The sequence below is a fragment of the Pituophis catenifer genome, unplaced genomic scaffold (genome assembly GCF_029215685.1).
Source record: "Pituophis catenifer annectens isolate HBS135680 unplaced genomic scaffold, rPitCat1.0.hap2 SCAF_17, whole genome shotgun sequence".
Classification (NCBI taxonomy): domain Eukaryota; kingdom Metazoa; phylum Chordata; class Lepidosauria; order Squamata; family Colubridae; genus Pituophis; species Pituophis catenifer.
The window spans coordinates 3,323,537-3,340,000 of record NW_027256897.1 but is presented as its reverse complement, the minus strand read 5'-3'; the positions used below and the strand labels follow the sequence as shown (position 1 = coordinate 3,340,000).

Here is a 16,464-nt window from a genome sequence, read left to right as displayed (position 1 = left end):
GGAGCAGGTGGCGATCAGTTGCCCGTCCATGGAGATGTCCAAGCCCATCACTTTGCCCTCGTGTCCGGCCAAGGTCTTCAAGGGAGACCAGCAGGGGTGAGTCCACACCTTGGCCGTGTTGTCGTAGGCTCCGGTCAGCAGGAAGTTGCCGTGATTCGCTGGGAGGAGGGAAGCACAAAGACAAACGATCCACGGGGGGCTCCGGGAGTGACGACCGATCTCAAGGAAACACCGAGCAGGGAAAAACAGGAACGGCGAGGGAGAGGAGAGAATGAGGGCGAGGGAGGGAAAACTTAATGGAGGGACGATTGTTATCATCGTCATCATCTAATTTGTATCCCACCTTTATTATTTTTTTTTATAAATAAAGGTGGGGGACATATTCGCCACACCTTCTTCCTCTTTGTTTTCCTCACACAACAGAGGTGGGTTGGGGTGAGACAGAAGGACTAGATGAAAAGTCACCCAGCTGGCTTTCATGGCTAAGATGAGACTAGAACTCCCTGTCTCCTGGTGATTGGCCCAAAGTCAACCAGTCGGCTTTCCTGGCTAAAACGGGACTAGAACTCACTGTCTCTTGGTGATTGGCCCAAAGTCACCCAGCTGGCTTTCATGGCTAAGGCGGGACTAGAACTCACCGTCTCCTGGTGATTGGCCCAAAGTCACCCAATTTTCATGGCTAAGGCGGGACTAGAACTCATCATCTCCTGGTGATTGGCCCAAAGTCACCCAATTTTCATGGCTAAAGTAGGACGAACTCAGCATCTCCTGGTGATTGGCTCAAAGTCACCCAGCTGGCTTTCATGGCTAAAGTGAGACTAGAACTCACAATCTCCTTGTTTCTAATCCGAAGTTTTAAGCATGGCACAGAAGGAATCTGCCCCTCTGTTGGGAGGGTTTTTTCTCTCTCTCAACCTGAAGCTTAACCTACACTTCCAAGGGGTTCACTCACCAACTCTTAACCCAGTTTGATGCGAGGCTGCTTCGCTTTTTTTAAGATCAGGCAAAGATGGCTGGGTGATGCCCCTCGGGGCAAGCTAAATTGGCTTATAAGAACAAGGGAAGCTGCCCCATTGCCCTCAAATCTTAGCCCCATCCGTGAGGCTCTCAGCAATCCCCAAGAGTCGACGCTTGGGTTCAGGTTTTAGGCTCCTGGGGGGAAAAAAACGTGGTGGAGAGGCTTACGTTCAAATTTCACTCCGGTGATCAGATTCTGATGGGCGGGGATGGTGTAAATGCACCTCCTCTGGCGAAGGTCCCAAACTTTACAGGTGTTGTCTCCACTGCCAGTGGCGATGTGGTACCTACGAATGGAGGGGAAAGGAGGAAGAAGAGGGAAGCTGGGGCTTATACTTAGCAGAGAGGGAGTGGAAATAGCAATAGTCCTTAGACTTATATACCGCTTTTCAGTGCTTTTACAGCCCTCTCTAAGCTGTTTACAGAGTTGGCCGATTGCCTCCCAACAATCTGGGTCCTCTCATTTTAATCACTTCGGAAGGATGGAAGGCTGAGTCAACTTTGAGCCGGTCAGGATCGAACTCCTAGCAATGGACAGAGTCAGCCTGCAATGCTGCATTCTAACCCAGATAGATAGATAGATAGATAGATAGATAGATAGATAGATAGATAGATAGAGAGATATGGAAAGAAAGAAGGAAGGAAGGAAGGAAGGAAGGAAGGAAGGAAGGAAGGAAGGAAGGAAGGAGGGAGGGAGGGAGGGAGGGAGGGAGGGAAGGAAGGAAGGAAGGAAGGAAGGAAGGAAGGAAGGAAGGAAGGAAGGAAGGAAGGAAGGAAAGGACGGACAGACATATATAGACATTATATAGCACTTACTTATATACCGCTTCGCAATGCTTTTACAGCCCTCTATAAGCGGTTTATAGAGTCAGCCTCTTGCCCTCAACAATCTAGGTCCTCCTTTTACCCACCTCGGAAGGATGAATCAACCTTGAGCTGGTCAGGATCGAACTCCTGGCAGCCGGCAGAATTAGCTTGCAATACTGCAATCTTACCACTGCACACCATGGATGGAAGGAAGGAAGGAATAGAATGGAATGGAATGGAATGGAATGGAATGGAAAGGAAAGGAAAGGAAAGGAAAGGAAAGGAAAGGAAAGGAAAGGAAAGGAAAAGGAAAAGGAAAAGGAAAAGGAAAAGGAAGGAAGAGCCTTGGTAGTACAGTGGTTTAAAGCACCCTGTTATTAACACAGCTGCCTGCAATTACTGCAGGTTTGAATCTCGCCAAGGCTCAAGGTTGACTCAGCCTTCCATCCTTTCTAAGGTAGGTGAAATGAGGACCCAGTTTGTGGGGGCAATAAGCTGACTTTGTATAAATATACAAAAGGATGAAGGCTGTTGCTTAACGCATTGTAAGCCACCCTGAGTCTCCGGAGAAGGGCGGCATATAAATCAAATTTAAAAAAAAAAAAAAAAGGAAGGAAGGAAAAGGAAGAGCAATAGCAACAGACTTATATACCGTTTCACAGTGCTTTTACAGCTCTCTCTAAGTGATTTACAGAGACAGCCTATTGCCCCCAACAATAATCTGGGTCCTCATTTTACCCACCTCGGAAGGCGAGTCAACCTTGAGCCTGGTGAGATTCGAACTGCCAAATTGCAGGCAGCCGGCAGTCAGCAGAAGTAGCCTGCAGTACCGCACTCTAACCACTGCGCCCCCTTCATCAATGGATGAACCAACGTTAAGGACACATGAGCCATGGCAAAAGGTGTGGCTCTTACCCGTTCGGGGAAAAGCTGACCCCGTAGATCTCTTTGAGATGACCTTCCAAAAACATGATGCAACGTCCAGTACGTAGGTCCCAGACACGGCCAAAGGCATCCAGACCACTGGGAAAAAAAACAAAAAACAAAATATGTCCGATAAATACAGGTAGCCCTCAACTTACAACAATTTGTCTACTGACGTTCTAAAAGTGGGAAAAGTGACTTATGACCGTTTTTCACACTTACGACCGTCGCAGCACCCCCGATCAAAATTTCAGACGCTTGGCAACGGGCGCTCGTATTTATGACGGTGGCCGCGTCCCGGAGACCACGTGGGGTCCCCATTTGCGACCTTCCCAGGAGATTTCCAATAAGCCAAGTCAATGGAGGAGGCCAGATTCGGTCAACGACCGCATGGCTCACTTAACGACTGCAGCGATTTGAATAACCGCCATGGCAAAGAGCTCGTAAAATTATAGAGGCGACTCACTTAAGAACTGCCTGGCTTAGCAATGGAAATTCTGGTCTTGATTGAGGCTGTAAGTATGGACGCCTTGTGGGTTGGCCTTAGGAAAGCCTCACCGCTTGGCGGTGCCTTGGCACAGTACTTACCCGGTGCCGGCTAAGGAGCCATCGCCATGGAAGGCGATGTCGTAGACGCCTTTGCTGTGCCCTTCCTGGTGGAGAATCTCCTCTTGGGCTTCGAGGTCCCACAAGCGCCAGGAGTGGTCATAGCTACAGCGGGAGAAATAAGGAAAGTTAACCTGGCAGATCTTGTAGAGGTCCAGCAAGTATTTTCCCCACGGGGCATAACTCTCAGTGCTCTTTCTTTCTTTCTTTCTTTCTTTCTTTCTTTCTTTCTTTCTTTCTATCATCTGTCTGCCTATCTATCATCTATCTTTCATCTGTCTGCCTATCTTTCTTTCTTTTTCTCTTTCTTTCTTTCTTTCATCTGTCTGCCTATCTATCATCTATCTTTCATCTGTCTGCCTATCATCTAACATTCGTCTATCTATCTATCTATCTATCTACCTACCTACCTACCTACCTAACCTATCAATCCTCTATTATCTGCCTCTCCATCCAGTATTTCTCCCTCCCTCTATCCATCCATCCATTATCCATCTCTTTCTCTCTCCATCCTCTATCTATCACCTATCATTTATCTATCATCCATCCATCATCTATCTATGTCTGTCTGTCTGTCACCTATCATCCACCCACCTACCTACCTAACCTACTAACTATCCTCTATCTATTATAGATAGATATCTATTATCTATCTCTATCCAGTATTTCTCCCTCCCTCTATTCATTCATCCATTATCCGTCTCTCTCCATCCTCTAGTCTCTCTCTCTATCACCTACCATTTATCTATCTATCATCCATCCATCTATCTGTCAACTATCTATTCTCTCTCTCTCTCTCTGTTCTTTCTCTCTCTTCCCCACTCTATCTAGATCTGAACCATGGTGGCGCAGTGGTTAGATTACAATATTGCGGGCAAATTCTGCCCACAGAGCCAGCAGTTCGATCCTGACCGGCTCAAGGTTGACTCAGCCTTCCATCCTTCCGAGGTGGGTAAAATGAGGACCCAGATTGTTGGGGGCGAGAGGCTGACTCTGTAAACCGCTCAGAGAGGGCTGTAAAAGCACTGTGAAGCGGTATATAAGTGCTAAGGGCTCTAGGACTATTTAACCTTCCCTCAACAGGTTGCCCCTCTGGATGCCCTGGGACCACAAACCCCAGAATCCTCAGCTAGCTGGGGAGTGACAATTTCAATCCTCCATCCCTCCCATTTAGCAGAGGGAGGGAGACACAGAGACCTTCTTACCATGTGGTGCCCAAAAATCTGCCAGAGGGATGCCAAGTGACTCGAGCCACTCTCACCGGATGGCCTTCTATATCCGCCACTGGTTCATCGCTGAAAGAAACCAAGAATGCCCCATCAAAATTAAAACGACGCCACGAAGATGCAGAAATCAGGGGAGGGGAGGGAAGCAGTGCTCAAAGTTCATCGTAAATGTGGGGAGGAGGAGGAGGAGGAGGAAGAGGAAGAGGAGGAGGAGATTGTGGGGTCCTTGTTGTTCTCTGAGCTTAGTTGATTTCTTGCAGACATTTCATGACCCAGCTGGGTAACATCATCAGTGCTAGAAGGAAGTAGGGTATGGGGGAAGAGGAAGAAGAGGAGGAAGAAGAGGACTGTGGGGTCCTTGGTGGTCTCTGAGCTTAGTTGATTTCTTGAAGACATTTCATGACCCAGCGAGGTAACATCATCAGTATTAGAAGGAAGTGAGTTTGTGGAGAAGAGGAGGAGGAGAACTGTGGGGTCCTTGGTGCTCTCTGAGCTTGGTTGTTTTCTTGCAGATGCGTCATGACCCAAATAGGTAGCAGTATCAGTACTAGAAGGAAGGAGGAGGAGGAGGAGGACGAGGAGGAGGGGAGGAGGAGGAGGAGGAGGAGGAGGAGGAGGAGGAGGAGGAGGAGGAGGAGGAGGAGGACGACGACTTGGTGCTCTCCGAGCTTGGATGTTTTCTTGCATGACCCAACCGGATGTCGCCTAGCACCGAACACCCAACAATAAATGATTTTTTTGCTGAAAGGGAAAGGCAGTTCTGCCTTCTGACTTGTAGCTTGGCAACCATTCCAGCCAGCGCCACTCACGAGCATATTCCGTGTTTGCCTAGTGCTGGCTCAGCAACATCGGAAGGGCTGCAAATTCTGGAATGCAAATTGAGGTCATCAGCAGAATGTGGCAGGAGCCACGCTCGATTCCTGCAGTGGGGTGTTTAGCCTTCAATGTTCCTGGGATCCAGTGTCATGGGTTTATGGGAGGAGTCATATTTTTAAGGAGCCAGACAACTGTAGGAAAACCTGGCATAATTTATGTCTGTTTTTTGTTATTTATATATATGTGTGTCTGTTTTTTGTTATTTATATATATAAATAAGATGGGACTAGAACTTCCAATCTCCTGGTGATTGGCTCAAAGTCAACTAGCCAGATTTCATGGCTAAGGCAGAACTAGAACTCCCCGTCTCCTGGTGGTCCAAAGTCACCCAACAGGCTTTCAGGATTTGAACTCACTGCCCCAGCTTTCTAATCTGGCACCTTAACCACTAAACAAAACTGACTCTCATATTTGATTTCACGCAAGGTTCTGGTTTTTCCTTGTTTATTCCATCCTTCCTTTTCACTCATGAGATGGTGCCGGCTGCTAAATTAGGGGCACAAACTTTGAAAAGCAAATTAGTCCTTTTTCTTACCAGCAAAACTGAGCTGCCAGGAGTTGTTTGCCATAGAAATCCCATCCCATCCAATCCATAAGGTAAAGGTTCCCCTCGCACATATGTGTTAGTCGTTCCCGACTCTAGGGGGCGGTGCTCATCTCCGTTTCAAAGCCGAAGAGCCAGCGCTGTCCGAAGACGTCTCCGTGGTCATGTGGCCGGCATGACTCAACGCCAAAGGCGCACGGAACTCCGTTACCTTCCCACCAAAGGGGGTCCCTATTTTTCTACTTGCATTTTTTACCTGCTTTCGAACTGCTAGTTTGGCAGAAGCTGGGACAAGTCACGGGAGCTCACCCCGTTACGCGGCACTAGGGATTCGAACTGCCAAACTTTTGATTGACAAGCTCAGCGTCTCAGCCACTGAGCCACCACGTCCCTCTATCCCTACTGAGGCTTTATTGGAAACAGCAAATGAGAAAAGTCCGCATGTACCTTTCCAGACTCCAGAGCTTGACCGAGCCGTCGGCAGCGCAAGACGCCAGATTGACGTCCTTCTTGTCCAATGAGATGGTGGCTTTGGGGTGGAAGACGATGGCGCCGACGTTGGTGTTATGCCCTTAAGAGAGGTGAGAAAGCTGTCAGTTCGAATCACGATACTCTGGGATTTGCTTTCCCCGGTTCTCAACCCAGGCTCCGTTTGTGGTTGTGGGTCGAAGGGAGGGGAGAGATGCAGTACCTCGCAAAGTGAGGACGAGATTGCAATCTGGCACTGACCATATCTTGCAGAGGCCGCTCCTGCGGGCCAAAAGAAAGGAGACCACAAGGAAAAGATTAGGACTCTTCGCTGCTCTAAATTATTCGCGCTCAAGGTATTCAAAGCTCGCCTCTTTTCACATGGAATTTTTTTTTCGTATAGGCCTCTAATTTTTTTTTCTTCAGTTATTCATGGCAACTAATAAAAGCAATAATCCATTAAAATAAAGAATAACTAGAGAGCAATACCACCCACACACCAGATGATCTTAAATTAACAGGTCATGTCACTTGCAGATTTAGGCCGATTCTATAAATGTCAGGGTTTTTTTTGTTTTAAACTGGGTGCCCCCTTCAGCCGTTCTTTTGCCCCCTCTTCCTTGAGGTGAACCCACACCTCCCAAAAAAAAAAAAAAAAGACAACAAAATCCTTCTTACCAACAGGCTGTGGCCAAGAATTTGGAGTTGGAACTGAAGTGACAAAAGGAAATAGGACGGTCATCCCCAATTTGGCTGCAGAAGTTATTCAGAGACTGGAAATGAAACCATACCGAGAGGATTAAGCTGCCAATTCTTTCCAAAGAATTATTAATGTATATATTGCTAGTCCATGTATGATATGTCACATGCTAAATCATAAATGATAATCTTTCAGACGGATTTAAAAGGAGGGAGGGAGACAGAGAAGGGAAGGGAAGAGGAGAGGAGAGAGAAAGGGAAAGGGAGAGAGAAAGGGAGAGGAGAGGAGAGGAGAAAGGGAGAGGAGAGAGAAAGGGAAAGGGAGAGGAGGTAAGGTAAGGTAAGGTAAGAGGAGAGGAGAGAGAAAGGGAAAGGAGAGGAGAGGAGAGGAGAAAGGGAGAGGAGAGGAGAGGAAAGAGAAAGGGAAAGGGAGAGGAGGTAAGGTAAGGTAAGGTAAGGTAAGGGAAGAGAAGAGAAGAGAAGAGAAGAGAAGAGAAGAGAAGAGAAGAGAAGAGAAGAGAAGAGAAGAGAAGAGAAGGCAAGAGGAGAAAAGTAGGAAGAAGAAAAATTCCTGAACGCTTCCCGTTACATCCTCAAAACCATTTATTAAAGGACTTGGAAGGCAGAATTTTTTATTTTTATACAGGTAGTTGTTGATTTACGATCAACAATTGAGCCCAACATTTCTATTGCTAAGCGAGACAATTGTGATGTAAGTTTTGCTCAATAAGGCTAGATGTTTCCCCATCCCCACCGCCAGAAAAAGCCACTGCAACACTTAGCGTGCAAAGCAAATCTAAGTTACACAAAGCTTCCATCTTTTTGGGGAGAGCTTTCAAGCTGCAAATCTCTGACCTGCAGCGTAGTAGAGAGGACACCAACCCCCTCTGCTCACCCTTAAAGATTTGTGAAGCTCTTGTTTCTGGGATGTCCGTGTGGCTTCAGGGACCTCCTTAAACCACCGGGCTTCGTCCAGTCGCTTCACTGCCCTGCACCAAGGACAGAGAGAAATGTGTTAACAATAAGAGAATATTTGTAGCTCAGGGTTGAACTGCGGGATCCTCGCTGCTCTCTCGAGCTGCGTTGTTTTCTTGCAGACGTTTTGTTACCTAGCTAGGCAACATCATCAGCGTTAGGAGGGAGTGAGGTTTGCTCTCTCCCTTTCACTAATAGTCTTACCTGGGAAGGGAGTAGTTTGCGATCCAGAGTCTCGCTGTCTTCAAGGTGCTTGGCCCTTCGTGGTACCAAGTCTGCTGATACTAAGAAAGACGAATTGCGAAAAGAAGTGAAGTGAAGACACACAACCAACACTTTTTTTCAGAAGTGATGTGATGCGTAATGTGTTTTCCACAGAGGATTCTCACGTATTTCCACCCTCACTGGGGAATCATGAGACGTTCATTTCCACCAGTTGAGTTAAATTCTAACTCGGTGAATTGCTAATGATTTATGCACAAATCAAAGCTCTTGGAAGCGATTGTTCTTTTATAATATGCCTTTGGCATAATGGAAATTCAGCAGAGAGGAGACAAAGAGCACCAAAAGTTATTTAAAACGGTTAGCCCTAAATGTGAATGAGAGCAGCCTATATAACAATAGCAATAGCACTTAGACTTATATACTGCTTCATAGTGCTTTTACAGCCCTCTCTAAGCGATTTACAGAGCCCCCAATAATCCGGGTCCTCATTTTACTGACCTCGGAAGGATGGAAGGCTGAGTCCACCTTGAGCCGGGGAGGATCGAACTGCTGGCAGTGGGCAAAATTATTCTGCAATACTGCATTCTAACCACTGCGCCACCATGGCAGATAGGATAGATAGATTATAGATAGATAGATAGATAGATAGATAGATAGATAGATAGATAGATAGATAGATAGATATAAATCATAGAGAGAGATGATGATAGATTGATGAGAGAGAGGATGGACAGATGGATGATAGATACAGACAGACAGATATAAATCAAAGATGAGAGAGAGATGATGATGATAGAGAGAGAGGTGATGGATGGATGGATCATAGATAGATAGATAGATATAAATCATAGAGAGAGATGATGATAGATTGATGAGAGAGAGAGAGGATGGACGGATGGATGATAGATACAGACAGACAGATATAAATCATAGATGAGAGAGAGATGATGAGAGAGAGAGAGGTGATGGATGGATGGATCATAGATAGATAGATAGATAGATAGATATAAATCATAGAGAGAGATGATGAGAGATTGATGAGAGAGAAAGAGAGAGGATGGACAGATGGATGATAGATACAGACAGACAGATATAAATCATAGATGAGAGAGAGATGATGATAGAGAGAGAGGTGATGGATGGATGGATCTTAGATAGATAGATAGATAGATAGATAGATAGATAGATAGATAGATAGTCAGCCTCTTGGCCCCAACAATCTGGGTCCTCCTTTTACCCACCTCGGAAGGACGGAAGGCTGAGTCTACCTTGAGCCTGGTGAGATTTGAACTGAACTGCAGCTAGCAGTCAGCTGAAGTAGCCTGCAGTACTGCACTCTAACCACTGCGCCACCTCGGCTCTTCTCTTCTCAAACTCACCTCTTCTTTGGACTTCTTAGATTTTTCGTCGTCTTTCTTGGTTTTCTTCAAGGCGTCGGGGCCAACGACCGAGAGAATGTTACGTAGCCTGGCAAGGAGGACATGTCGACGTGAAAACGCTTTTTAAACTTGCCAAAGACAAGGAGGGTCAGTTCAATTTAAATACACTAATTTCTCACCTCTCCCTCCTTTCGGCTGGGCCTTCTCCAAACAGAGTTATGGGTTCTCCGAGCGCTCGTAAGCAGGCCTTGACTTCGGAGTCATCCGTGGAAACGTTGATTTGCCTCGCCCGTTTCCGGCGCTCAAATTCGGCCAGGACTTCTGCTTGACGTTCACTGATGTGATCATCCAGGTCAAAAACTTCCCCTAGCCCCGGAAGAGAAATTCAGTATGTCAGGCATCCTGTGTTGTGGCCTCTCGGCTGCCAGCAGAGCTAGTCAGACAAGGAGGAGGGGGAGCCTGGGCCAGCTTTGGAGCTTGTGGGAGGCTCTGGTAAGGAAACAGCATCAGAGACAGATGTAGAGCCGGGACCTTCTGTCTGCCCACCCAGGTGGAGAGGCAGCTGTCTTCGGGGCCTGAGCTGAGTGAGGGGGAGGAACAGATGGGGCCCATCCCAGACGCACGTATGCGTAAAGAGGAGAGGAGAGCAACGGAAAGCAATAAGCCGGCTCTCGGGGAAAAGAAGTCGTAGATGCTAGCCAGCCCCTCTCTGGCTGGGAAATAAACAGAAGGGGTTTGGGAGGGGCCTGTTGTCGCAGACAACCGTACATCAATCAAGTCAAATTCCTTAGCTGGAACCAGGTTTGTTGGGAATAATTGCTCTGTATTTGAGGTGCCAATTGAGTCTCCCAGCTGGGAAATTTATTTATTTTATTTTATTTTATTTTGAATTTGTATACCGCCCTTCTCCCTGAGGACTCAGGGCGGTGAACAGCCAAGTAAAAACATCAAGTACAAATATTAAAATACAGTTAAAATATACATATATAAATTTGGCCCCATTAATTAAAAACAATAAACAAAACACTTAAAAACACTTAAAAAAATTAGGCCAGCCCGGCTTGCTGGAAAAGGAAGGTTTTAAGGGCACGGCGGAAGGCACCGAGGTCTTGGATTCTCCTTATCTCTGGAGGCAATTGATTCCAGAGGGTAGGTGCCCCCACAGAGAAGGCCCTCCCCCTGGGGGTCACCAGCCTGCAAATAATAGGCAGTGAATTTGCCTCAGCCGGTATGAACAGGGAATGTTCCATTTTCAAGGCTTTTTTTCAGCCCATTTTCAAGGCTTTTTTTCAGCCCATTTTCAAGGCTTTTTTCAGTCCATTTTCGAGGCTTTTTGCAGCCCATTTTTGGGACTTTTTTCGGCCTCAAAAAGAGGCCAAAAAAAAAAAAAAAGCCTCAAAAGGGCCCAAAAAGCCCCGAAAATGAGCTGAAAAAAGCCTCAAAAGGGCCAAAAAAAGCCTAGAAAACAAGCTGAAAAAAGCCGTGTGGAGGCCAAAAAATGGCTGGCGGGTGGGCAGGGCTTCGGCAATATTCGGTCTATAAGACGTACAGACATTTTCACCTGCTTTTGGGAGAGAAAAAAGTGTGTCTTATAGTCCGAAAAATACGGTACTCCACTGTATGTTTCCTATAATAAACCCAAAGGAGGGGAAAAATCCCCACCCCACTGGTCACTGGTGGGCATCGTCTTACCGGTGGAGATATTGATGTTGCCAGCCTCAATGGCTGCTTTGACAGCTTCTTTGCCCATCATCCCCGACTCCCCCTTCAGGATCCGTTCGCGTTCTTTCTCCTCCAGGCTCCCGTAGAAAATGGGGGCCTTCTTAGCAGGAGGGGCATCTCCATCATCGGATGCCTTCGTTTTTGTCCCCTGCGAAGAAAAAACCAAGGTGTGACGATCCAGGGTTGTCGCCACAGGGCAAATCCTCAGCCCAAAGGGGATGATGGGAGTTGTAGTCCAACATCCCAGCATATTGATGGCAGACTCCCCCCTCCTCCCCCCGTTGCTCTCTGCTCTCTACCCATCCATCTTTTAAATTATCACATTGACATGATTCTCGTTGTGGTTGTGTATGTCTTTTTTTAAAACCACTCGGATTTGACCAGATATGGGCCACACTGAACCGAATTCACACTGGCCATGGTAGATGCACAGTCACCCTCTATATACCGTCACAAAATACCACCCCCAAATTGTGATGCGGGCCCCAAAATACAAACTAGCCAACCTACAGTGTCAAGAGTGCGAAAACGGAGCCTCTCGCGGGGATTTTGCTGATTTCCCTGCCGTGACAAATGAAGCAAAAAATTACATCCGTAATCTAGACCTAGGTTGATAATATTTTAGATTTTTGTATTTCATATTTTGTATTTTCACCTCCTGAGTCCTTCCAGGTAGTCCTCGACTTACAACAGCTCATTTAGTGACCGTTTGAAGTTACAACGGCGCTGGGAAAAAAATGACTTGTGACTGTTTTTTATACTTACGACCGCTGCGGTCACAAATTCAGGCGCTTGGCAACGGACTCACATTTATGGCGGTTGCAGAGTCGCGGGCTCAGGTGATCCGCTTTTGGGAGCTTCTGACAAGCAAAAGTCAATGGGGAAGCCAGATTCACTTAACAACCGTGTTACTAATGTAACAAGGGCGGTGATTTGCTTAAAAATCTGTGGCAAGGAAGGTCGCAAAATGAGGCAAAATTCACAACTGTCTCACTTGGGCTCAATTGTGGTCGTACGTTGAGGACTACCTGTATTGAAACAGGATCGGACCGGGTCATAGGACAAAAAAGCCTCGTGCCCCCGTTCCCGTTGACTTCATTCTTGTATTATTCTGCTGCTGTTTTCATTTTTCTTTCTTTTTGTTACTGTCAGCTGCCTGGAATAGCCCCAGGGCGAGACAGGCAGCGAACAGTTTAATAGAACAACAAATAATAATTAATAAATTAATAATAATGGTAATAATAATAATGGTAATAATAGTAGTAATAAAATAGTAATAGTAATAAAATAGTAATAAAATAATAGTAATAGTAGTAGCAGCAGCAGCAATAATAAAAATAAAATAATAGTAATAGTAATAACAATTAATAATAATGGTAATAATAGTAATAATAAAATAATAGTAATAATAGTAATAAAATAATAGTAGTAGCAGTAGTAGTAATAATAAAATATTATTTTATTATTTTAGTAGTAGTAATAGTGGCAATTATAGTAATAGTAATAATAGTAACAACAATTAATAATGGTAATAATAGCAGTGATAAAATAATAGTAATAATAGTAATAAAATAATAATAGTAGTAGCAGCAGCAGTAATAATAAAAATAAAATAGTAGAAAGTGGTAATAATAGTAATAGTAATAATAGTAACAATTAATAATTCATTAATAATAATGGTAATAATAGTAGTGATAAAATAATAGTGGTAATAAAATAATAGTAGCAAAATAATAGTAGCAGCAGTAGTAATGAAAATAAAATAGTAGTAATAGTGGTAATAATAGTAATAGTAATAATAGTAACAATTAATAATTCATTAATAATAATGGTAATAATAGTGATAAAATAATAGTAGTAATAAAATAGTAATAAAATAATAGTAGCAGCAGTAGTAATAAAAATAAAATAGTAGTAATAGTGGTAATAATAATGATAGTAATAGTAATAGTAATAGTAATAGTAATAATAATAATAATAATAATAATAATAAATAAATAAATTCTTAGCAGCCTCCTGCTTATAATGATGAATGGCTGAAGATAAAAGAGGAGGGGAGGCCGTTGGAAAGACCCCTTTTTATCCAGCCTGGGCATGAATGGGGGGCCTGGCTGTGGACAATGGGCATTGTAGTCCAAAGTTTGAAAAGTAACGGTTGGAAAGGAGAGGAGAGTAATTTATTTCACGTCATTATTTCATTCTTGTCAGGAAGCGCAGCCCCCTTCCCCAGCTAAACAGACCGAGACCACCCACTCACCCTCCCACCCGCGTCCCCCGCCCCTCCCCCGCTTTGACCCACCGTGGAGCCCCTCGGCAAAGCCATAGCCGCCCCTTTACAGCCGGTCCGTCAGGATAAATGAGCTCCCTAGAAGCACTTCCGGGGCAACGACCCTCCTTCCGCTTGCTCCTCTCTCTCTCTCTCTCTCTCCCCATCCGGCGGGAGCGCCTGAGCCAATGGCGTCTCCCGCAGGCGAGTCGGCCGCTCTAGGCGAGCCTCTATGGCGCGTTTCCGGCAGGCGGAGGGGAGTGGGAGGCTCGGGAAGGGAAGGTGTCGCGCATGCGCGCCTGCAGGAGCCGCTGGACCCGCCAGCGGGAGGATGCTGCGGAGGAAGCCGACCCGGCTGGAGCTGAAGCTGGACGACATCGAGGAGTTCGAGGGGGCCCGCAAGGAGCTGGAGGTAGGGGGTGGCGGTGGTGGTGGTGGGGAGGAGGAGAGACCCTCTGGGGAGTCCCCAGCCCCAGAGGTTGTTTTTTTTTTTAAAAAAAAAAAGAGCCCGGGAGCACTCTGCCCATGCTCAGAGGCACCCTCTCCGTGGGAAATGTTTTTAAAGTGCTTTCAAGGAAGTGGGGAGGGGGGGGAAATGGCTTTGGAAATGGCCGCGCTGATGGCCCTAGGAAAATTCTGCACATGCTCAGAGGCAGCCTTTCCCCAAGGATCTGCAGTTTTTGACATTCCAGATACATTTTTCCTTCCTTCCTTTTTCTTAATCTTTCTTTCTTTCTTTCCATCATCTATCATCTATCTACAGTATCTATTGCTTTCTTTCTTTCTCTTTCTTTCTTTCTTTCTTTTTTCCATCATCTATCATCTATCTACAGTATCTATTGCTTTCTTTCTTTCTTTCTTTCTTTCTTTCTTTCTTTCTTTTTCTTTCTTTCTTTTCTTTCTTTCTTTCTCTTTCTTTCATCATCTATCTACAGTATCTATCCAGTATCTATCATGTCTCTCTATATATACACACAGTATCTTATCTTATACAGTATATCTATCTATACCATCTATCCACAGTATTTATCTACAGTATCTATCCATCTACAGTATCTGTGTATCTACCTATCTATCCCTCCCTTCTATCCTTCTATCCCTTCTATCCATCTATCTACCCACCTACCTATCTATCCCCCCTTCTATCCTTCTATCTATCCCTTCTATCCATCTATCTACCCACCTGCCTACCTACCTACCCCTCCCTTCTATCCTTCTATCTTATCTACCTACCTACCTACCCCTCCCTCCCTTCTATCTATCTACAGTATCTATTCATCCATCTACAGTATCTATCCAGTATCTATCATCTCTCATATATATATATAAATACACACACACACACACACAGTAACTATCTTATACAGTATTTCTGATCCCCCCCCCACTCTTTCATGGCCGTTTCCAAAGCATTTGATTATTCAGCGAATTTAAATGTATGACATAAAGAGTTGCAGTTGTGTTTCCTGAAGTATCTGTACCTTCTTGTTTGTTTTTTTTCCAGACGCATAAAAAGCAGCGCGAAGAGGTTGACATGGTGGCGACCAATGACGGCGAAGGGGCCCTGGCCTTGAACCCCGATCACAAGAGTTGGGAGCAGGTGATTCATGACCGGATCGGCTACAAACCTCAGCCTAAACCCAGCAACCGTTCGTCACAGTTTGGGAATTTCGAATTCTAGAGCGATGGAGCGGTATTTGTCCGCGAAGCACGCTTAGGGGAGATTATGACAAGCTGATTTACGATGAGGACAGATGGAGCCGTGAGGATTTTTATCCTTCCGGAAGATAAAAAGACTTTTCTATTCTCTAAAGAATGAGGTTGTGTTTTTTTTTACCCTCCCAAGCACCTGAAGGCCGCCTTCAGACACCCTCCTGCCCTGGATATCTTTACTTAAATCTTGAGCAGGGGGTTGGACTAGATGGCCTCCAAAGGTCCCTTCCAACTCTGTTATGGTTACTTCCCATTTGCAACCAGAGGCCTTAAATCTTTCAACGGCAATGTTCAAGATTCTGGCAAGAGCTGTCCTAGCATAACCTCTGCACGCAAACATTTCCAGATGTTTCCAGAAGTTTGCATAGTGTAGATACTGCATATATACTACAAATACAGTATATACTGCAGTAGGAGAAAAGTGTTTTATTTCTGTAACACCACCTGTGGGGTGTGGGGCAGACCTGCCTCTTCTTCCTCCAATCATCTTAACAAGGATGAATTCATAAGACTCGCCTTTTCCTAGCAGGGATTTTGCTACTTGCAAATAGGCTTATTTTCCTCACCGTGCATCGTACCCCGTTTCTAACGCCGAACGCATTAAATTGGGAGCTATCGTAGGGTGGTCTGCCCCAGCTACGGACCCCAAAGAACGCAGCACACACAAAGTCTGTACAAACCTTAGTTTACTAAATTAAATCAGTCCTTTTCAAACAAAGGCTGTTAATTAACTTTCTTAACAGCCTACAAAGACTAAAAAGAATAAATAATCGTAATCTTACTAGGATTGGCAGAAAGCCCAGAAGCAATTTGCAGGTAACTGATAAAAGATCCAGACGCGAAGGAGAGTGAACGAAGTTGTTCCCTGAAAATTGCTTCAGTTGGCGTTCCTTCTTAAATAGGCTAAGGGAGTGGCCAATTAGCCCCAAGCCTTACTCTCGAGGAGACCTTCTCCTGAGGAGCCACTCCTGCCTTTTGGCAGCTCTGCACGCCTGTGCATTGAGAAGAGGCTCCTCT

At 45.3% G+C, this 16,464-nt stretch overlaps 2 protein-coding genes across 3 annotated transcripts in view; one reads left to right on the top strand and one right to left on the bottom strand.

Annotated features, from left to right (window-relative positions):
• The window catches only part of PRPF4 (pre-mRNA splicing tri-snRNP complex factor PRPF4), a 14,046-nt gene extending 211 nt beyond the window's left edge, over positions 1-13,835 (bottom strand). Inside the window, exons 1-15 of one of the 2 annotated variants that reach the window (XM_070955935.1) lie at positions 13,768-13,835; positions 11,979-12,029; positions 11,439-11,616; positions 9,926-10,112; positions 9,747-9,834; positions 8,347-8,426; positions 8,063-8,156; positions 7,147-7,241; positions 6,692-6,750; positions 6,448-6,571; positions 4,560-4,649; positions 3,337-3,459; positions 2,740-2,847; positions 1,186-1,304; positions 1-158 (exon numbers count right to left, since the gene is read on the bottom strand). The exon at positions 1-158 is cut by the window's left edge and continues 211 nt beyond it. In XM_070955935.1, the coding sequence (XP_070812036.1) occupies positions 1-158; positions 1,186-1,304; positions 2,740-2,847; positions 3,337-3,459; positions 4,560-4,649; positions 6,448-6,571; positions 6,692-6,750; positions 7,147-7,241; positions 8,063-8,156; positions 8,347-8,426; positions 9,747-9,834; positions 9,926-10,112; positions 11,439-11,616; positions 11,979-12,029; positions 13,768-13,791 (1,578 nt within the window). In that variant the 5' untranslated portion in view covers positions 13,792-13,835. The remainder of the gene's footprint in view (positions 159-1,185; positions 1,305-2,739; positions 2,848-3,336; positions 3,460-4,559; positions 4,650-6,447; positions 6,572-6,691; positions 6,751-7,146; positions 7,242-8,062; positions 8,157-8,346; positions 8,427-9,746; positions 9,835-9,925; positions 10,113-11,438; positions 11,617-11,978; positions 12,030-13,767) is intronic. The other variant, XM_070955936.1, reaches the window with a different exon arrangement.
• Positions 13,836-13,912: 77 nt separating this feature from the next.
• CDC26 (cell division cycle 26) lies at positions 13,913-15,550 on the top strand. The gene is made up of 2 exons (XM_070955712.1): positions 13,913-14,146; positions 15,239-15,550. Exons 1-2 carry the CDS (start codon positions 13,967-13,969, stop codon positions 15,413-15,415), a joined length of 357 nt encoding a protein of 118 aa, XP_070811813.1. The 5' UTR covers positions 13,913-13,966; the 3' UTR covers positions 15,416-15,550.
• The last annotated feature ends 914 nt before the right edge of the window (positions 15,551-16,464 follow it).